Genomic DNA, 23,405 nt, shown 5'->3' on the forward strand with positions numbered 1-23,405 from the left:
ACTATAAGAAAGCTATTTAGATAGAAAAATCATGAAAATGAAAAAAGCCAAAATTTCCAAAATTCTCGTTTTTTTCCCAAAAAAGCCAGCTTTTTATGTGAAAAAAACCATCGATTCAAAAACGCCGGCTTTTTTGCATCTCCATGTAAAACACTTACATATTTTAAAATTTTTAAATGGTTTTGGCCCCACTAAGCTACCGGTGTACCGTTCTTTCCTTGTGAGCAGAGTTTAGTTCGGGAACGTTCTTAACCTATCAAAATTATCATGTTTCGATTGTCATATGAATTAACACATTTTATTTATGTATGGTGCAAATTGAGAATACACCTGCCATTTTAGTGGAAGTACATAATATGGTTCCGTAACACTTCACTAGCAACTGAAGAATTTTTTCCCACATTCAATTAACAGCTCATGGAAACTAGATTTCATTTAATTATTTTAAATATTATATTTCTCTTTGTTTATATTAAAAGTCAGACATGTCTAATTTAACTCTTGTTAACATAATGACTTCGCATCTATTTCCTTTTCGGATATGTCTTTACGGTCATAGTTTTGGTGTATGTGTTTGGGTTGAATATCTTTTTGTGTGAATGTAATTGTCTTAGGTTAGATAGACAAAGTTGCATTAAATTGTTAATTTTTTGGACGAATCAATAAGTAACGCACAACAATTTATGTAGAAGGAACGGTAATAAAGAACACATGAAAAATATGTACGCAATACAAAGTAAAGATGTTGCAGAATCTGAAGAGAAAATCAATAAAATGTTGGAAAAATCGAGGAAAGGCTGTGAAGAATATGGAATGAAAATATATATTAAAAAGACAAAGGCCATGGTGATTGGAACGAAGGGGTCGGTGTCAAATATAGAAGTAGGAGAGGACAAAATAGAACAGGTGACTAGTTTTTGGTAACTGGGTAGTATTATTAGTGATGATATGAAATGTGAAAGTGAAATAGAAGCAAGGATAGGAATAGCGAAAGAAGCTTTAGGAGGAAGAAAAGAGTATTTTGTAGGACCTTGAATAAAGAGTAGAGAAAAAACTCATAAAATGCTTCGTGTAGAGTATTGTACTGTATGGGTCGGAGACATGGACATTACGCAAAAACAATGAAAAAGAACTGGAAGCTTTCGAAATATAGGTGTGGAGAAAAACGGAGAGAATTGGCTGGGTCAAGCAGAAAACGAATGACAGGGTGTTCGAAATGGTGGTGGAGAAAAGAACAGTTTCAGATATTATTAAGAAGAGGAAGGGAAATTGGTTGGCACATTGGCTAAGATGGAACTGTATCATTAAGACCTTCTAGAGGGTATAATAGCAGGAAAAAGTAGGAGAGGACGAAGGAGACTACAATTAATGGACGATCATACGTGAAGACGAAAGACTGTGCAACATAGAAACTTCTCAGTTACCAAATCTCTCAACGTATTTCTCGCATTGTGGCACAAACTTCAAGATAACCTACTTATAAAAGTCTGACTTCCGGGAGTATAGACATCTGTGCACATTGATTTCAATTTGTACATGAACCACATCATAATGCACCGTATGAAATGTTGAACATATTCGAAGGTGGATTCGACGGTCACTGCGAGTTGCTTGTTCAGTGGTCATGCCATTCTGTTCGCTTGATGCTGTTTGTGGACACCCGGCACGTGGCCTATCCACAAGGTTTACACGACTCTCTTCAAACAATCTGGACGTCCTGGAGATATTGTACAATCCATACAGTCTTGCCAATACACGCCATTTCCGTCTAAAACTCCTCCGTGGCTAAGCGGTTAGCGTGGGAGACTCGAGTTCGATTCCTGGCGGGAGCTCATGTGGGTCGGATTCCACATTAATCATTAGGTCCACGTCTGATATAGCCTTGTTTCTGACTGGGAATTAAACTCGAAATCAGCTCAACCATTTCCGTGTGAATTTCACTCAGATTTTGTTCTTTTGCAGGACGAACTACACACTTGTGTTTTCACAAGTAAATAACTTTTAATTCACGCTTCTGCCGCTAGAGGTACACCTGAACAAACTACCAATTACATTTCGACCTTCAGGCACTTTTCTTTCAGTTTTTACGTCATAGACTAGCACAATATGCGTTATTTATTTATTGATCCGCCCCTGTATTTAAGTGGAATAATTTGTTGTTAATATCGAAATAAAATTTGGGATTAGGAAGTGAAGGGTTTAAAAAAATCTATATGTGTGCATTGTTCCTGACACAGTGTTATTGACTCTCTTTTTCCTTTATAGGTCCTATTATCAAACTAATGTTGGCTGCACTAAATAGTTCAGGATGGTAAGTATTTTCTTTCACTTCTATAGCGCTGCCAAAAGTCTTAATCCGTGGTAAAAATGCGAACTAAGGCTCACACGCTTTGAGCCAATAAATGTTTAGCTGTTGCTGAGCGAGAGAGAGGATGACGAATGAGAGTAGAATTCCTTTAGCCGGTAGTAGCGCTTGGAACGAGAGACTAGGTGTCAAGTGAATGTGGCAAATCTATTGTAGTGGAACTTTCTCATGAAGTTATAACATTGTGTATGCCTTAAGATAGCTAAGCGCCATCCATGTAGCTTAGGACATTCTTTATAACAGTATATTGCCCTACGATGCCTAGGCGACATTTATATAGCTGGGTTTGTGGTTCGTTCCTTATCCATATCTTAGTGTAAGAGTTCAATTCCCGTTAAGATGCTTAATCACTGCGAAATTAAAATACCGCCAATTTTACAGTAATTATGTGATATCTTCAAATAGATAAAAAAAATAATCGAAATGTGGAACAAGAGCGTCCTAGACAATATTATTTAGCATGAGGTACCGTTATCACGAGGCACCTAGTAGCTTTCTGTTTGCAGCCACTTAAAAACGCGAAAATAAATGCCGATTTTCTAAATGGCTGGAAATCGAAAGCAGATAAGTGAGTCATGATAACGGTATCACATGTAAACTAATATTGTGTAGAGCTCTTGTTCCACTTTTCGATTATGTTTTATCTATTTGAGGATATCACATAATTACTATAAAATTAGCTGTATTTTAATTTCGCCGTTATGAAGCCTCTTAAGGCGAAACCATCTATGGATACCGTGATGAGTCCCACGCCTCCATTTCCCGACAATTGAATGTCAGATTGTAAAATAAACTACGTCTTAAGTAAGAACTATCCATACAGAATCACCCTGTGCATCCCGGGTTCGAACCTCGAATTCAGGAATACAGGTTCTTGAAACAAATAGATGAACAACTGTAGTTCGACTTTTGCTTCTCGTCTCATATAGCATAATCTTATTGATGTACGTTAACCCTTTTACTATATCCCGAATCGAATGTGACTATCCTACCCATCCACCACTGTAGATTTGTACTTGTATACACCACATATCACGTACCAGTTTGCTGCTGCACATGTGTACTGTATTGCTTCTTTAAATACTTACTATTTGCTTTCTCATTTAACGACAACACGTGCAACAACTGACATTTTCATGTAGCATGGTAAATATCTATATGTACAGCACACATGCCATATATGTTGGGTGCCTCAGAATTAGTAATTGTGAATTATGCACCTTTATTTAAGATAATAATAATAATAATAATAATTGTTGTTGTTGAAATTTAAATGGCGTATTTGTGGAAAATATTTAAAATCATTGTTGTTTACTTTCTCTTTTAGTGCATTACAGCATTTAGCTTTTAGTAGCTGTAATTACAGCAAGTTCTCGCAATTACATGATTTATGCAGTGTTGCAAACTTTATCAATGTTTATATATCCGGAGCGGTTTAAGATATCGAAGTGCTGCAAACGGCAAAATAATGTATAAGTTCATTGCAAACCATACAAGTAACTAGATATGATAACTTATTTAAAAATTTTTTCGAAGTAAAGCCTTTCAAAAACATTCATAACTTCAAGGCCTGGTAAGTTCGTTCCTATTCATTCGAAACAACCCATACCATGACAGTGGTATCCAACACTAAGGTAACTTTCGATGTGAATTATCCTGTCCATCTCCCTTCTGATGTATATATGATAGAGGCTTCCAAACTTTGGATGTCCGTGATACTATAACATCCTTAGTATGCAACACTGAATAGTACATGTGGTATTTTAATTTTTTGTTTGGCATGTTGATTTGAAAAATGTAATAATGTGATGTAGTGCCATTTGAAAAAGATACACAGATATATACAAGATACACAAACTCATTCTCCTTATCTGGAACAACGAAGAATTGCCACAAGAGTGGAAAGAGTCAATCATTGTTCCAATTCACAAGAAAGGCGACAAAACTGACTGTAATAATTATCGAGGCATTTCTCTTCTGTCAACATCCTATAAAATCCTTTCAAATATTCTGTTAGCAAGATTGACCCCATACGCAGATGAAATTATTGGAGATTATCAATGCGGATTTAGACGAAATCGATCAACTATCGACCAAATATTTACCATTCGTCAAATACTCGAAAAAAAAGTGGGAATACAATACCCCGGTGCATCAACTATTTATTGATTTTAGAAAGGCTTACGACTCGGTTAGGAGAGAAACATTATACAACGTTCTTACAGAGCTCGGAATACCGAGAAAGCTAATTAGATTAATTAAGATATGTTTAAGTGAATCCCAAAGTAAAGTCCGGGTAGGAAAATTTTTGTCCGCGAGCTTCCACGTTGAAAATGGCCTGAAACAAGGAGATGCGTTGTCGCCATTATTATTTAACTTTGTGCTGGAATACGCCATAAGGAAAATCAAAGATAGCAACCAGGGCCTAGAGTTTAACGGCATTCACCAGATTATGGCATATGCTGATGATGTAAATTTAATAGGGGATGATAGGAGAACAGTAGAAATAAATGCAGAGATATTATTAAATGCTTGCAGGGACATGGGTTTAGAAGTAAATGCAGAGAAAACTAAATACATGGAAGTGCGTCGGGACCGTAATACGGCAAATTGTGGAGGCGTTAAAATATTTAATACTTTTAATAAAGTGGATACTTTCAAATATTTAGGATCAATATTAACAGACGAAAATCATATTCACGAAGAAATTAAATGTCGACTAAAAGCAGGGAATTCGTGTTACTATTCGGTTCAAAATCTCTTGTCGTCGCGAGTTCTGTCGAGGAATTTGAAGCTTAAAATATATAAAACGATAATCATGCCTGTTGTTCTGTATGGTTGCGAAACATGGTCGCTTACTCTGAGGGAAGAACATAGACTGAAAGTATTTGAGAACAGGATCCTGAGAAGAATATTCGGACCCAAGAGGAACGAGAATGGGGAATGGCGGAAGCTTCATAACGAGGAACTACATATTTTATACGGTTTACCCAACATTGTTAGGGTCGTCAAGTCTAGGAGGCTTAGGTGGGCAGGTCACGTAGCTAGAATGGAAGAAAGTAGAAACGCTTTCAAAGTCTTGACTGGTAGACCCATAGGAAAACGACCATTAGGAAGACCTAGGCGCAGATGGGAGGATAATATTAAGATGGATCTCGCAGAGATAGGAATACAAAGTAGAAACTGGATCCAATTAGCTAAGGATAGAAGTCAGTGGAGAGCTTTTGTGAACGCGGCACTGAACCTCCGGGTTCCATAGGCCATAGAGTTAGTTAGTTAGTTTTAGTAACTTTATATTGGGTTCGTAACACTGTTCATCCAGTGATATTACAAAATACCTAGAACGTTGTATCCCTCCCTATAGTTTCTTGGTGCAAAATTTCGCTTCTCTGTCTTTTACGATTTCTGAGATATTTATTACATGTGCATGGAAGAAAGTTTTGGTTAGTTTTAATTATTATTAGATCAAAAGATCCAATATATATCAATCAAAAATTTTCTTGTAGGCCTTATATCTGGAGGACTACATATAGTGTAGCCGAACCCAAACTATCACTCAACTCAGTATTATGTCCTTATTCCATAAAAAAAATCAGAAAACTCGATTTAGGGGCCGTTCAAAAATTTTGTGATCCTAATCCTAAAACTAATAATTGGCCAAAATCGCAATCTTTAGATGCCTTTTTTTTTTTTTTTTCGATCATTTCTAAAATTCTTGTTACCTTTGGCTTTTAACCTAAACATGTTGGATGTGGAGAAGTATTCAATACACTATTCAATACGGATTCGATTCTCAGTGGAGACAGTGTAAAAAAGCTTTTTCAGGCCAGCCACCTTGAATGAGGTTTTCCTCATTTGCACCAGGCGAATGCCGGAGTGGTACCTAACATACAGGTCCCAGCTCGCTTCCTTCCTTTCCTTTCCTCGGACAGTGTACTCCCCGAGGGACGTCATCCCTCATACGTGAAAGGCTAACATGGCCATAGATGCCGAAAGCACAGAAATCTAATTCCTAATCCTAATACTAGCGACGGGCTAACATGGCCATAGATGCCGAAAGCCCAGAAATCTAAATCCTAAAAACGTTGAATTTTGTAATATTTAGTCCTGAAATGTATATGAAGATGCAATATAGTTGTAGAAATGAAATTATACAGAATTGTATATAGCTTAGTCTTGGTAAGGGACAGTTAAAATTTGTTGATATTTTTTTATGATATTGCTCCATCTTTTGTCAAAGTTATAGTTGGAGCTTTTGACCTGATGTAAAATGATTCGAAGACATTTCATTCTATGAAGGTTGAAAATTGAGCAAAAGTTGTATTTCTGTAATCGTGCACTTCGTTGATATAATATGTTGTGATAGGCGTGAGACAGCCGTTTCTTTATTTTTTCAGGCTCTAAAGTGTTCCTCGATCCTGGTCTCAATGTCCCACTTTGTCGTACCACTGTATGTTTCCGAGCATTATATATATATATATATATATAAGATCATTATCATTTATAGCTTTCATTCTGCGTTATTTGAAATTTCTGAAATTCTTATTAGTAAACCTATTAAATATTTGTGCTACAATTGCTTAAAGGAAAAGTCATAACCTTATTAAAATATTATTTTTTTTTTCAGCCCAGTGGACATTCGTCGACATATCTCATGCGAAGTGTGTGACGTATCTGTGAGTGGTGGCTACGATCCGCAATTAAATCAGGTAATGGAGATCTTAGTCTCAGACGTTATTTTCTTAAGATTAAAAGTTCTTTTAAAAATTTGAAGAATTAACACCATCAAAGAGTGCTATTCCCCTGTATTAAATTAGAAAAAAAAAAAAAAAATACTCAAATCTGTGAAATGTCTCTCTTCAAGAGTATAAGCTTCCTGATATACGAGATACTAATTTTAGAAAGGCCCCAGTTCGAGAGCTACGACATTTAGTAAAACTAGTATAAACCAGCTGTTTAAAAAACAAACGAAAAAACGAAAAATGTTCGTAAAAGTGTAACTATTCGTAAAATCTTGATGATCACACATTTGTGGGTTATCACGTTTCACTTCCATATATTATAAATTCCCCATTCTTTACTCAAAGAGATTATATTACAAAAGCAACTTTTTTTATGTAATTTTATGGATGTTTCTTTTGTGATTTTTTTATAGTTTGTTATTATTGTATGCAACCGAAGGAAAATTCTAAACATTGTTTTGTTTTAATGTTTACTATTGATAAAATACATCGAAATGCCGTACTTTTTTGGGGAGGGGGGTCATACAAACCCCACGAGAGGCAATTATTGAAATCATAAAAATCTTTGGTAACTATTAATGTATAAATGGGTCAGAGCCAAAGTAGACTCAAATAATTCGTATCTTTATTCACTTTTCTTCCTGATATGTAAAGTAAGTCGTTATATTTCTTTAACTTGAACTAATAAAAGTCGTAGTGAACTGACTTGGACTAGATTAGTTCTTCTGTACTCTGTAGTACTTTGAAATTGTCCATATGTAGTTCTGTATAATAGCTCCACTTGTGCAATTGTTTATCTTTTTGTCCTTGTGTCCTAATGACTCTTGACGATTATATTAACAAATATGTAAAGATCAGTCCAACGTATTTTTATCAGGAGTCCTTCGTGAGTGAGTCGGCAGACGTATCGCATTTGTGGCCAATTAGTTCAAATGGAGGACAATTTCTCTTGGATGTAAGCCGAGAAGCGGTTTGGATTCCGTTTTATGCTTGTGTCACCCCTTCCAGCATAACCCGGTTGTTGCATAATAACACCAAGGCAAAACAAGCTTATTTCTGTCCATATGCCATATAAATACATAGAGCAAATTATTTAAACAAAAAAAAAAAAAAAGGTTTAAACCAAAAACTTTTTTTTTTTTTTTCAATAAAAACCATGGTTTTTGCCAACCCTGGTATAAACTTTATAAACTTTTATGTAAATATACTGTTCATGTTCCAGAATTATTTCTCGTCACTGCAATGCATTTTAGAAGATAAATCTCAATATCAAAAAAAGAGTTAGAGAAGTTATAACACAATTCGTTCTGCAGGTATCGCATGGTTCAGCTTCATGGATATGTAGGTGGTGTTTATGCTATATCAGTGGTTCTCAACCTTTTTTGGTAATGGCACACTTTCCTGAACACCTGCGACATTGCAACACACTGGTTTGATTTTCAAAAAAAATAATAATAATAATAATAATGTAAATTAAAATATGAAATATTCTCTTTGAGGTTACTGCAAAAAATGAATATTCCTTTTCTTTAACGTAATAAAATACTATTTTCTTATAATTACTGTGTCAATCGATATTTTGGATATAGGAAAAGAAAAATTCCGGCCAAGTAGTTAATTAATTAATTAATACATACTATTTATTTATCTTTTATTTAATTATACCAGGGCAGTCGAAGGGTTCCGGAATTTTGTTGCGCGCTCTTTATTGCTAGAATGTAAGTACACATTTACTGAATCGCCTGCAAAGTAGGCTTCTTTGAAACACACGCACACAGAGACACACTCAACTGCTCCTGTCATTGCTAGAAATACAGAGAAAAGTGTCTGTATCTTCCTTTTGGCATCTTCCGCAGTTCAGCCGTCACGTTGGTTTTGATCGTCTTCTACGGTGGTGAAACGGGTATCTTTGAGGCCAATTTTTCCTTAAAGCATTGTCACCGTAAACTGTTTTAAGGTTATCGAAGTCTCTGAAGCAGATTTCTCCAATTTACACATGAACTTGATGTTTACGCGTTGTTTGAAATGCAACATTACCCACTGTTCACGACGCACTCCTCCGTCCAGCTACAACACTCGTATACTGCCTGTTATCACCTGTTCACACATGTTAAAATCATTATAAGACAACCTAAGGACCGTGCTGTACAAGAGTCATTGCGATTGCATCATAAAAACCAAAACTACAACAAGATTCCGGGAACTTTTTTACTGCCTTGGTATATACACAGCTGTTTTGTTGATATTTATCTATGTTTTCTGTAATTTTCTTTATAGTAATGTTTTTCTTTACTGCGTCCATCTTATGAGAGTCTACGAGTTTTTTTTTTTTTTTTTTAAAAAAAAAAAAAAAAAAAAGCAGATTCTCGAAGGAGAGAACTGTTCTGACACCACTCTTTTGTTTTTAGCTTCAATTTTAAGATTTTCAAACTGAACAGCAGGCTGTAGCCATTGGCGAGAAGTTCTATATAAGAGTAGTGACCATAGTGGGGTAAGAATTTCTCACAGGCCACCTAAAGGGATAGATGGTCTAAGGTTTAGTCCAAAAGGGTGGCTAAATTTTAGTGAATTCTCCTAGCTTCTCAGTCGAAGAGGCGGTTGGGAATTACGGGGACAGCAGGAGAGGTTATCTCCGTATTGATGCAAAATTAGTTACGGGGAGATTAGTATTTGTATACGGCAGTGCTATGTCTCTTTCAAGAGGGGATCTTTGAGATGGATTCATTAGTCGCTCAGCAAGAGGGTTGAGTGACTGGGGAAGCAGACTAGGCGCTAGACTTTATCAGTTTTTTTGGACTAAGTCTTTCAAGTGGAAGGAAAATTGAGAGTTCTAGGTACCCGGTTTTTGCTCTTTAATAGAAAAGGGTGATTTATGAAGGAAAACGGATATTAATGAAAGAGGAATCAGCTGATTTAATCCTCTAGTGCATGGTTTTTCCTTTTGGCTACGTCTTATACATCTTGCTATAGCTGCAATAGTACAATCCAAACGGCTATAACATGCATTTACTATGCTCTGCTGTGGATCTAATTGTAATTTTTCAAATTAGATCTCATGTAATTGAATTTTGGTAGCGCGTAAACGCTAAATGGTAACATAAACAATAATTTCAAAAATTCATGCACTGTAGGGTTAAACTTATTTTTACAGACCAGATCCTCTGTAGATGTGAAAAGGTGCTCTCAATATACACTAGCGTGCGCAGGACATTGGGAATGTGGGTGCCAGATCTAAAGTACCACCATATGGAATGTCGTCCTCCCCCCCCCCCTTTCCCCTAAGAAGAGATAGCGTCATTGCACCCGACGCTGCGTCGGCGACGCACGGCACACATGCAGACGGGAAATAATTTACACGAAATCTCTTCTCAGTTTGTAATAATTCTACAAAAAAAAAAAAAAAAGTTTGTCTAATGGGAGTGCCAAGGCACCCATGGCACCCACGTTGCGCACGCCTATGTCAATATATGGACACTGGATTGTCCAAGCAGCTGCTAGGCAGTGCTACCAGCTATATGGTTTGAGTGAAGAGCACCGACTGCGGGAGTGAGAGACTGTTTGGCTGTTCTGGGAAACGAACTGGGTGGCGTAGTGGTTAACGCATCAGCACAGTATGCCGGAAATCCCGGGTTCATGTCCTGGTACAATCATTCATTTTTTTTACTCTGTGTGTTAATAGTAATTTTCGTTCAGTTTTTTCGTAACCTACTTTTCTTCCTCTTTGTAACACGTATAATTTACTCAAATTAGCTCAAATTGTGTTGAGAGCTACGATAACACAAGTATAAACTGAAAGTGGGAACTCTCTTAAATTTGTAGAGATATTTCATGATATTAAATGTTGATATTTTTGTTCAGAAAATGTCAGATTGCAGGTAAATCTTTGCGTTTCTTAAGAAGGAAAAGTAAAATATGAAACATTACAAATGGACAGTGATGCAGTCTTTCATGTATAACCGTATATTATTTGTAAGCTAGTAAATTTAAGTACATAACTCGTTTTCCACATAATGCATATTCTGTTATAATGAGTTGGTTACTGCATTGATATTATAAAGGTAACCAAGAAAGCTCTATCGCTTTTTCACCCACCACCTTCGTACATCGATATATCACCTAAGACGTACCTGGAAGATCAAAAATAGTACCCATCAGCATCGTCGACCTTCTGCCAACCTTTTGGAAGGCCATGTATTCCATCGCGGTAGAACTTGGTGGACCGTCAAGCGAAGAAAGTATCAAGTGCATTTTGCACCACTACTAGGGATTTGAACTGGCGTCCTCTAAGGTGATTGTCCAAGGAATGGAACAGGTGATAAGCGGACGGTGCAATGTGTGGGGAGTATAGCGGATGCAATAGTGTTTCCCATCCAAGGCGTAGAATGGTGTTCCGAGCCATCTTAGCCACCTGGGGCTTAGCGTTGTCCTATAACAGTGTACCCCTTTGCGATTCAGAAGCGCTCCAGAGTTTTGATTTTCTTGAATATGACTCAACTGCTGACAGTACGCAGTTGCATTCATGCTCTGAAGAGCTGGTAGCAGTTCACGCTGCCGCGATCAGTCCAACCAAACATGGAGGAAAACCTTTTTCTGGTGCAGTGATGGTTTCGGCTGTTATGGAACCAATTAATAGGATGCTAACCAATGATGACGGCACCCTGCCGCTTCGTACAGGACCCACTTCTCATCAATGTCAACACTGTGTCCGGAAATGTCTCCTTTCTCAGAGGTGACAGCAAAGAAACACAGATGTCTGTTCACGTTGTCTTCTGGCCCGGAGTCAGATCATGTGGGACCCATCGATCCAACTTTTAGTGCCTCCCAAGTTGATGGAGGTGTTGCTGAATGGTTTCTACACTCATACTAAATTGTAGTCCAAGTTCCTCACATGTCTGGCACTGTTCGCCTCAATTGCTGCCTGAAAATCTTCATTTTGTACATGTGTTGGTCTTCCGGCACGTGGTGCGTTTTTGAGTGTTTCATGACCGTCCTTAAACTTGTTAAACCACCGCTGCACTGTCCGCGTAGTCACGACACTCTCACCAAAGGCCTCGCATATCTTCTGCCTCGCTGCAGCGGCGTTTGACCGCAGTTTAAACTCGTACAGCTTACACGCCCTTATGACTCTCTGTGGCGGTCCGATGTTTACTCTGTCTTTGCCACAACCAGGTGGTATGTTGGATATACCCACACCAACAACTGACTTTCGCCTTATCACCATCCGCATTCAACTCACGGTGTGAGAGCCAATTGATTGTGAGAGACCTCCACAAAAAGCAACAGAACTTTCTTGGTTACCTTTATAAAAGTGTCGGAGATATAAGCTTGTAATTACGTTTTTATCTTTTGTTCCCAGGTTGTGGTATGTCAAAATGTGGCTAGAAGTGAAGGAGTCGTCCAAGGTGTTCTCGCCCATGAAATGATCCACATGTTTGATTACTGTCGAAATAAACTAGACTTCAAGAATATTGATCACCTTGCGTGCACGGAAGTTAGAGCAGCTAACCTCACACATTGTAGCTTTCTTAGCGCTTGGGGCCAAGGAGATGCATCTCCGTTTCGAATAAGTCAACAGCATCGGGTAAGTCCTTACAATTGATCTGTTTAACCCTAGGACTCCCGGTGGGGTCCAGTGGACCTCAAGACAATGTTTGACAGTTCGTCAGTATTATTTTCCGGGATTCTAAGGGTTAATTACTGTTTTGATTCAAAAATAAAACCAGTTGAGAATGCTCCAATTGCATTGCCAGGACGAACTTAAACAGAACTGTTGTCTACGACAAATTGTTCTTATAAAAAAGCAACAAACCAATAACTAGAGGAAGAATAATTGCATATGGGAAGCTGCAATGTCTAAAAAGCAAGTTGCTCGAGCCGTGAGCCTGTATATTAAAACAGTAAGATATTAAATTGAACGATTCAAAGCAGAAGGGGAACAGGGATTACAAATTCAAGCTAAACTGAGTAGACCGCAAGTGACAACGGAAGACGAAAATGTTTCGATTATTGAAGCTAACACAGCAAACCCGTTTGCTGCTGCAACAAACCTAAAGACAACTTTAGGTCTAAAATGCAGTGCAGAGAGAGGTAATTGCACTCATATTATATGTTCTGCTTTGCAGGTCAAACTAACAAATTCACATATACATGCTCGCTTATAGTTCGTAAAAGTGACGCGAAAAATTCCATTACTTTCAGATAGTTTTTAATGCTCCATCGAATAGAGGGCTCAAAATTGAAAAATTCGCAAATAACAAACACACACAGACAGACAGACAAAAGTGAACTTTGTGGTGAACAAACACCGTGTACGTGGGTTTTACCGGGGTTCTCCCATTTCCTTCCACTTTCTTCATTCCACCATTTCATTCATCTCTCATCATCACCGTCTCCTTTACCCTAACCGGCATAACTGTGGGACGTGAAACTAAAAAAAAAATTCAGTAACGAACTTTTTAAGTTCATTGACTAGTCTGCTAAAATCTGGCAAGATTTTAAAGCATTGGTATCATGAGGAATAGAAACCTGCAGCTAAATGCTGAATTCAGTCCAATGTAGTTTTTTTTCATTGCAACGGTTGCTAAATTAGGTTCATCAGTTAAAAGTTGTGTGGTCAGGGTGTCTATTAAAATTCCAAAATGAATTTTCGTGACTTGTTCTTTTTCTAACATTTTCAAGAGCGAATTTGGGTTGCGACTTAGGCCGAATTTTCATCTATGTGATAGAAACGTACTTTGCTTGCGATTTGGTAGTGTCTAAAGCCGACCATAGACATTTTTTTGTTACGGTATGTTTTTCACTACCGGTAACATAGCTCAAGTGGTAGAGTGTTGGCTTCGCATTCGGGAGGTCGTGGGTTCGAATCCCGCTGCCGACCATCCTGACTGAGGTTTTCCAGGGTTTCCCTCAGTCCTACCAGGCAAATGCCGGGATGGTACCTACTAAACAGGCCCTGGCCGATACCTTCCCAAATCCTTTCCATTGTTGTTGTTGTTGTTGTTGTTAGATATCCAGTGTAAAATGGCCTCTGAGCTGTATCTGGTGATTGTTAAATAAATAAATAAAATTCTATATTACAGTATTCCTTGTACATTTTATCGGTAGGTTATTTTTATTATAATATGTATCACTGCTGACTAGCATATTGTAAATCAGTACCGACAATATAACATTGATAGCTACATAACGTAAGTGATGTAGCATGACGGCTCAGATGGTGTGCTTTGCAGTCACTATATTTAAGTCACTATATTTATCTTGTTAATACTACGGAATTATACTACGATGACATGAGATAACCTATTTATTATTACGATTGTAGTCAATAATAATGAAATTGTTTTAAATCCAAAAGTTATTCGGCATTAATGTACGAAAAAACGTTATAGGTTATTTTTGTTTACATAATTTTAGGCCTAATGTTTGACCGGAAGAAAGATAGAATTTATTGTTTATCTTTATAGAGATTCAAATTATATTTAGCATAACTGCCATTATTCTCATAAAAGTACGAACACCTTAATGTGTTCCATGACAAGCTTACCTGGTCTGGGGTTTTGAAGTCTGACCTTGCATGAATTGTGCGTCTTCCTGAGATGTAAACAAATGTCTGCCATGTTATGTCTCAAAGTGGGAACAGCCACATTAAATACTCAATATAGAAGAAAAAGAATAATGGAATATGCGGAAATAAATAAATAAATTCTCTTTTCTTTTTGTTAAAACTGATTTTATATTTTACGAGACATAAAAAAAAATTAAATATCAATACTTATTATAGTTAAATCTAGTGTTGTCAAGAGGGGGTGTGTAAGGTGTACAGAAGATCCTATATAAAATATAACAGGAAAAGAGCACAAGAGCCCTTCTAAAATATAAAAGGAAAATGTGCATCTAAAAGGAAATTTTGGACCGTAAACCCTGTCAAAACCAGAAATTTGACTAACCTGGCACACAATTAGGCAAAAATAGGGCTCTTGTGAGATATAAATTGTGACTAAAAATGTTTCCTCTGGGAACGGCCTATCTTTAACATGGCAATTCAACTAGAGGTTGATCAAAAGAGATGGAAGCCGTCCAATATGTTTTCTTGGTGCTATTCAGGGTAATTTTGAAACAAGGAGGATGCTCAGGTAATATTGGAACCAACCAGATAGTCAACCAGGTGGTAAATTTTAGTACTGTGTGAGCATCTCAGGATACAGGTTAGTGACTATATCCTCCATTTTGTTGACTTCTAGAAGTTGCATGAGAACTTCTATTTAAACCACTTGAAGTATAAGTGACTTTGGGGTATCAGTGACATTGTTTTGATGACTAAATTCAAAATTGTTAACCAGAGACAATAGTCATTTTTCCATTATGTATATGATGATGATGAAGAGTTGTTAAGCGTATCGCTAAGTCACACAATTTCAGACAGTCTTTAGAGGGGAAGGAAATGAGTAATGACAAAATCTAATAGTCATGAACTTCGAGTCTTATAATTAGCTGCTGCTATGAGACCAGATAGTGAAAGCTCTGCACATCGTCTTGATGTTGACATCTTAAAAGCATGTTATTTGATATATATTAATACTGTTGACGGTACTGATTCCATAGTCACTTTAAGTTAGGTTTTTTTTTCTTTCATGAGCGTTGTTGTTGTGATACGGTTAACATATAAATTCAAAATTCCACAGAAATTGAATTATGCTGTATAATCAAAACCTCATTTGCATACTTTCGAGAAACTAGTGAAAAATAAATTTGTTATTCCTGATAGCGTAAATAGATGTTGAAGCAACTCCAGCGTGCAATTTATTTATGTGTCTGATTTCTTTTATTATTGTGTGAATTTCGTATGATGTGAATATATATATATAATGTGCAAGTTATCCGCCCTCTTAAATATGAAATGTGGTTTTAATATTTGTACTAAATGAGGTAGAAGTAGGATAGCTATAGGTTAGGTTAGATTAGATTAGTTAGGTAGATTTCTTTCTTATTGTGTGTTGTATTGCTTTGATATTAATGTCATGCACGGTCTTGCGGATAACTAAATGAATATCGTTAAATGAAATGAGATATAAATATCAAGCTTTTGCCCTCCGTAAAAGGGAGTGTATTCAGTATTTCAAATATGCTGAATTATAGGGAAAATAATAGTAACATTTATTTTTTTTTTTTGTTTGTTTGTTTGTTTTTTGTTTGTTTGTTTTTTGTTTATTGATTGGAGATTATAAGTATGGGCACGCCTGGTGAGATATGGAGTTAACCTCAACTGTGAACTATACTATGTTTAGTGGTAGCAATGAGTTATTTTCCTTTTCCAATTTCTTAAAGGAATTTTGTTATCCGTTCTTGAAAATGACTCCTTAAGAGATGAAGGAGTATTGTTGTTATTTAAAGAATATGAAATTGCAATAAAAGATATACAAATATTTAAAGTTTTTATTTGGTCAAGTCGAAAACAGTACATATTTGTACATACAGTTGACTGATTAATATTGTCTTCAAGTTGAAGTACTATAAATAAGATTAATGATAGTCTTCGTTTAAGTAAAGCTTAAAGGTTTCGATGCTGGGTGTCGCTTCAGCAAGATCTTGGAATTAATGACACAACATTTTTTTTAAATAGTCAGATGCAATAAACGTTCGTTAATTTTTAGAAACAAAACTTGTCTGGTCAGAATTTGAGTTAATCCTTTTAAGCCAATGTGGTTGTTCTGTACTGTATTGGATTGGCGCGCGAATGGTGGTGATTGCCACACTACTCTTCGGGCATCTGTTCATTGGGATATAGACGAACCAGTAATTATGGCCTAAAAGGAAAACATCATGAATAGAATTTTTTTCTTTCTTTCTTCAAAAGTTATTTAAAATTTTATGATTCATACTAAATATAAATATAAAATAAAACAGCTACATTAAATTATCATTATGGGAAATTTAAGCGTTACATTTTGGTGGTGAATTTTGACGTTTTATAGAACAAAATTTTCCAATCACTACTTACATTTGCGCAGTTAAAATAAATCGTGACCCAAAAGCTAAATTTCGTGACTTTCATGACAGATAGACACCCTGGTGGTTAAAGGTCAGAACCAAGTTAACTTGTTACGAAATTAGCAACTTTCATTTTTCGTATAATATAGCAAAGTGGAAAAAAATCGTAGATTTGCATTAGAATAATCTTTTGAATAACGACATTTGAAACATTTGCTTGTGAATATAAAGAACTTTATGTTGGAGTTAACATCTATACTCAACTTAAAAAGTTCGTTACTGAATTCTCTGTGTCTGTTATTTCTGAATTTTTCAATTTTGAGCCGTCCATTTTGAGGATGTGTCTTCGTAAAACAACATATCATAGAACGTTTTAACAGAACTCTTAAACAAAACATTTGGAAGGAATTGAATAGTCAAGGAAATTATAAATGGATAGATAGATATATTCCAAGAATTGTTTAATGAGTATAATAATAAAGTATATAGAACAATTGGTATAAAACCTGTAGAAGTTAATAAGAAAAAATATTTCTTTTGAAGTTCGTTCTGGCAATGCTCTTGGAGCATTCTTATATTCTTTTTTTCTTCCAAGGAAAGAATGACAATCGGTGAGGAGAGGTAGCATAAGAAAACTCTGATATATATATATATATATATATATATATATATATATATAGAGAGAGAGAGAGAGAGAGAGAGAGAGTCTCCTTGATTTTTTCGAAATAGTATTAGAAGCCGCGGTGGCTCAGTGGTAGAGCGTTTACCTCTATGCATGGGGTCCTTGGTTTGATCCCAGCTCAGTAGTGGACAAACACCGTATGCATGGGTTTTCTCGAGGTTCTCCCGTTTCCTCCTACTTTCTTCATTCCACCATTTCATTCATTTCTTATCATCACCGTCTCCTTTAGCCTAGCCGGCATAAATGTGGGACGTAAAACTCAAGAAAAAATCAAATGAAAGAAAGGCTTTCTCTTTCGTTTTTTCTTTCTTTTTTCTATCTCATGTTTTTCTTTCTTTTATCTTTTCAAATTAAGAAAAGAAAACGGGAATAATAAAAAAAAGAGAGAGAGAGAGGGTGTAGACCGGTCACGAAATCAGAAAACGGCCACGAAAGTCATAAAACAGTCACGAAATTTAGCTTTTGGGTCATGATTTTTTTTCTGTACAAATATAAGTAGAGACTGGAAAATTTTGTTTTATAAAACGTCAAAATTCATCGCCAAAAATGTCTATGGTCGGCTTTAGACGCTACCAAATCGCAAGTAAAGCACGCTTCTATCTCATGCATGAAAATTCGACCTAATTCGCTCTTGATATTGTCCTTCAGCTGGCATCATTGAGCAGTGGCGATGTAAATTGCATCACTGAAACCACCTACGCATCTAACCAGTTTATTCAATTGCCGCAAAGAGGAGATCGAAAAAGAACAAGAAAGGGTAAAACAATATTAGCCAACTTACAAGAGAGAGAGAATCCATCAGTACAACTGTTTACAACCAGTGTAATATTTTTCAAGGATTCGTCTATTTATGTGTATTTAGATATGTAATTTTAAGAGTATTGGATTTGTGAGTGTTTGCTGTTGGTTAGTTACAGTATACAATGAATATATAAAGAAAGTGATGTGAGGAGACACCAAGCTTTTGTCGCTCCAGGGAACAGCCTTTGAACGTAGAGATAAGGTAAAGATAAGTGCTAAACAATATAGGTACTGTTCATAGTTTTAGTACAAAATTTTATAGTTTGGTAAAGAAAAGGTCACGAAAAAGTCACGAAATTTCATTTTGGAATTTTAGTAGACACCCTGAGAAAGAATTTCATTGTGACAAGATAGACGGGAAAAAAAAGAAGAGTTATTTTTAAGTAGGAAGCAGTGGCGGATCCAGGGGGGCGATCGCACCTTCCAGAAGAGGAAACGTTCTTATTTTATATATATAAATAAAACCCATCCCAGAGTTTGGAGCTCGTAAAAGTAGCTCTAAGTAGCAGTATTACACCCCACCTCCCAGAAATCAGTCCTGGATCCGTCCCTGGTAGGAAGAAAGAAAGAAAGATCTTTCTCACTTTTTTTTTTAATACGTTGGATTAGAGTTAAGCATTTACAACAAGGAGGCTATATGAGATGTGGACCTACAGCTTATCGTAGAATCCAAACCCATGAGCTTCCGCATTGTCGCTTACATTGGAAATCAAAGACACGCATTCTATTGGGCAATAAAAGCGCTTCTGCAAGCCTTTACTATTACTTCTAGGTATAGTTGCAGCAGAAAGACCTAATTTCTCATTTTTCAGAAATGGGAAGACGGATGAGATGGGAAGATGGATTATTCGAGATAAGAATCGAGTAAGGAGACACTCCTTCATAAGCAGCCACCTATTCAATACGCACTGGTGTACATTAGGTTTTCCTGACTTGAATGTTGTTCAAAAAGATACGGCTGTTAAGAAATTTTGAAACCAACGTACCATTTTATTATGTCTTACAAATATAAATATATGACAACAAACTTCACAATTGTATTTCTCTCAAAATTGATATATTATTACTAGGGCAACCAATTTTAAGCTTTATACAACTGTTTATTACGCTTTATTTTCCCTTACATTATGCTTTTTCCTAAATTATGCCTTAAAATGCTGTTTCTTGAATTATACCTCATCTTTTACCCATTTCTATTACATATTTGCTTTATTCTACTCGCTTTTTTTTACTGGGGCCGCGGTGGCTCAGTGGTAGAGCGTTCACCTCTAGTGCTTGGAGTTCCGGGTTCGATCCCAGCCCCCGTCAAGTGAACTTTGTGGTGGACAAATACCGTGTGCGTGGGTTTTCTCGGGGTTCTGCCGTTTCCTCCCACTTCTTCATTTCACCATTTCATTCATTACTAATCATCACCGTCTCCTTTAGCCTAACCGGCATAATCGTGGGACGTAAAACTTAAAGATTTCATTTCATTTTTCAAAAATGTCATGAACCAGTCTGAATAGCCGATTGGTCTAAGGTTCTGAGCTGGCGATCTGAAGATCTGTCTGTTGCTGGTTCGAATCCCGGTCAGGGCAAATATTATATCCTTTTATTAATAATCGTATCCTCTTTAAATCTCAAAATTAACCCGCTCTAGTGGAAAAAAATATAATATCCAGAAAAATGTATTTTTCTTTTATTTAAAAAACTTCCAAAAGAGAAGCCCCCAAAACATTAGCGGAAAACGAAAAGCATAATTGCATCTAAAGCATAAAAATAACTGTCTTTAACACGGAAGAGAATTCTTCACAAAACTGTTAATAGCCACTGTACGGATACCTAACAATCTTTGAGTGACGTCACAGGCGAAAGAGACGGAAGAAATAGGGTCTCTTCTATTCTATGGAAATAAACCTAAGCGTCCTCATTAAAATACGGAAGAAAAGCAATGACCAACTTTAGAAATAGGAAAAATAATATTTTGGCCAAAGTGGAAAAGGATACAGGGTATGACGTAGTTGGGTGAATGTTACGGTTTGTGATGTGGAAGAGAATTGAGATGGTAGATAACGACTTCACTCAATCGAGTTGGCAATCACTACGATTCAGTCCTATGCGTGTGCTGGATCTCATCTCCGCACAGTCTTTCGTGGTTCATAACCCGCGAAGGCCCACCCTTGGCCTATAGGGCAGTAACTTATAGCTCCGAATAATTTTTTGTTTAGCTGTATTAAATTTACGGCCAAAGTGTGCTTGTGTTTAAGCCACTGTGAGTTAGAGGTCTGCACGATCCAGAATTTTTAGACCGGGCCCGCCCGGCCCGTGAATTTATGTGGGGCCTGACCCGAGTCCGAAACATGTTTTAGCATTTAGGGCCGAGCTCGTGTGATAAACAAAATGAGCCCGAATTATAAAAACTTTATAATTTACGCTAAATTGTATTTTTATTTACAGCAATTAGAAGTTTAATTTTGCAGTTGTGTTTTAAAAGTTCTCCAGAAAGAACGGTGCAATATATCATTGTACAGTATATTTACAAAGTTAGGCCCGAGAAATATGGTTGTATATTCAAAAATTTACGGCCCGGGCCCGAAGTGATATATGCTTTGTAGGCCCGAATCCGACCCGCGGGCCAGATCGGACTCAAACCCGTGGGCCGGCCTCTACTTTGAGTACACGCGACTTTTACTTGTCATTATAATTTGATTAGTGTTTAGGATGGTTGTACTTATGTAAATATCATAAGTCTAATATGATCAGTATGCACGATTGATTAATCAAGATAACCTGAGAAAGAGTTAACTAGATCTAATTATGACGTTGACCCAGTGTATTCTAGAGTAGATTGGGAGCTCAATATTGCTTTCCTTCGTAATTCGTCTTTATGGCGAAGACTCTTTGAATTCACTATTACTTGCTTTATGTGATATTATAACTCATGCTAATACTGTCAATTAAGGGTAGAATGTTTCATGTTTTGGACGGCACGATCCTGGAACTCAGGATCTTTGATACTGTATGCTACCGATGTATCAACCTTTCGTAATTAACCCAAAGAGTACTAAGATATCTATTAGAAATTCCAGTTGATTTGCTTTTATTGTAAATAATTGAAAGGTAATGATGAATACCTGTAGTATCATATATTTCTAGGTATGTGTTGGGTTTAAAAAAAATCGTGACAAATTCAATGAATCATTTATATTCACTTTTTTATATTTTTAAGAGTAGACAAGTAATACTCCTTTATAAAATAAATAAATAATGTGTCGTACCTTATAATTTATTAAAAATATAGTTTTTCTAAGTTTAATTAATAGGTGATATTTTATAATTAAACTAGCTGAACCTGCGCTCTCTACACAGCGCATCATTCGTATATATGAGCATAAATCTCCTTCTCATTCCTCACAACATATGTACATGCCCCTACAGGGGGAGATTTTTTCGATTATTTTTTCTCAATATCTCGCACCGTTTGCAAGATTTGAGCTTACTTCTGGAATACTTTATGTATGACCAGTGTTTTCTTTCTTCTTGCATGCAGTATAAGCAAATACATTACATACACAATTAATTATAATATCAGTTATATATGGTGTTCATGGGGCAAAACACCCCAAAAGTAAAGATTCATCTTAGACTGGAGAAATGATTATCGTTCCTTTTTCATTATTATTTGGCCATGAAACAAACACCTGAGACATATACAACCCCTATATATATAGCAATATGGTGTTGGAATGTATAACGCGTAAGATATTATTATTTTAATTTCAACACTTCCAGCGTACTCGGAAAAATGTAATAAAGAAATAATGGCTTTTTTTTAATATTCAATTAGAACTGTACAATCTACACAAAATTTGCAATCGATCAGTGAAAATAACATCTTTCTAGAGCCTGCAGTTTCCGAGATCTCATTGTTGAAAGGATTGGCCACAAACATATAAACGTCCACAAACGTATGGTTTAAAAAGCTCCAAAGATGGCAGAACAATTCATTTGCATTGATTTTGGAGAAAGCTTATTAAAATACAAAGGCTTTGAACAATAATATTAAAACATAAACGTTATGAAAAAGATGTATTTAAATAATTTATTTGAAGTACGTGAAACTGAATTTATTCACGTCTTTGTTAAACGTGAAATCACAAGTAACCGTAAATCAAAGGGATGAAATAAAAAGTTAGAAGTTGGAGCTCATCCGTTTCTATTGCTATTCTAGCATTTTAATAGATAGATGATTAAAGAAATAATAAGGATAGTATTCTAGCTAGAGTACTTTAATTGACAATCATAAATTGGATACACAAAACAACGAATAAGTGAGAATGTTCTTTATGCAGGCATATTAGCAAAGAATATATTCAAATTATCTTTATGCCTTTTAGTGATTTGAACATTCATACAATACGAATAACAAATTATATTTACTACTGAACAATAAAAGCTGGTGACGACGAGAAACAAGTTGTACTTGCAATTAAACCAATGTCATTAACATGAGAGAATCGGTAGTATAGTGGAAATATGTTTAAGAAAACAAAATTTCATAATGAAATTACAATAAATTTTGCCTATTAGGGGAAACCATTCTAAATCACATTCGGCCTGGTCAAAACCAAAATATCTAAAGGAATATTAAAATGGGGTGACTATAGGTTACGGAAGTCACGAAAGTCATGAAAAAGTCACGAAATTAGAAAACGGCCATGAAAGTCAAGAAAAAGTCACGAAATTTAGCTTTTGGGTCACGATTCATTTTATCTGTACTAATACAAGTACAGACTGGAAAATTTTGTTCCATAAAACGTAAAAATTCACCACCAAAAATGTCTATGGT

General features: G+C 36.1%; 1 protein-coding gene across 1 annotated transcript in view; it reads left to right on the plus strand.

The window, feature by feature from the left end:
- LOC145680188 (mitochondrial inner membrane protease ATP23 homolog) overlaps positions 1 to 23,405 on the plus strand; it is a 34,463-nt gene that overhangs the window by 9,368 nt on the left and 1,690 nt on the right. Inside the window, exons 2-4 of the mRNA XM_081750433.1 lie at positions 2,266 to 2,311; positions 6,993 to 7,074; positions 12,464 to 12,688. Of these exons, the coding sequence (XP_081606559.1) occupies positions 2,266 to 2,311; positions 6,993 to 7,074; positions 12,464 to 12,688 (353 nt within the window). The remainder of the gene's footprint in view (positions 1 to 2,265; positions 2,312 to 6,992; positions 7,075 to 12,463; positions 12,689 to 23,405) is intronic.

This window comes from Thermobia domestica, chromosome 3, assembly GCF_964235325.1.
Source record: "Thermobia domestica chromosome 3, izTheDome1.hap1.1, whole genome shotgun sequence".
Classification (NCBI taxonomy): domain Eukaryota; kingdom Metazoa; phylum Arthropoda; class Insecta; order Zygentoma; family Lepismatidae; genus Thermobia; species Thermobia domestica.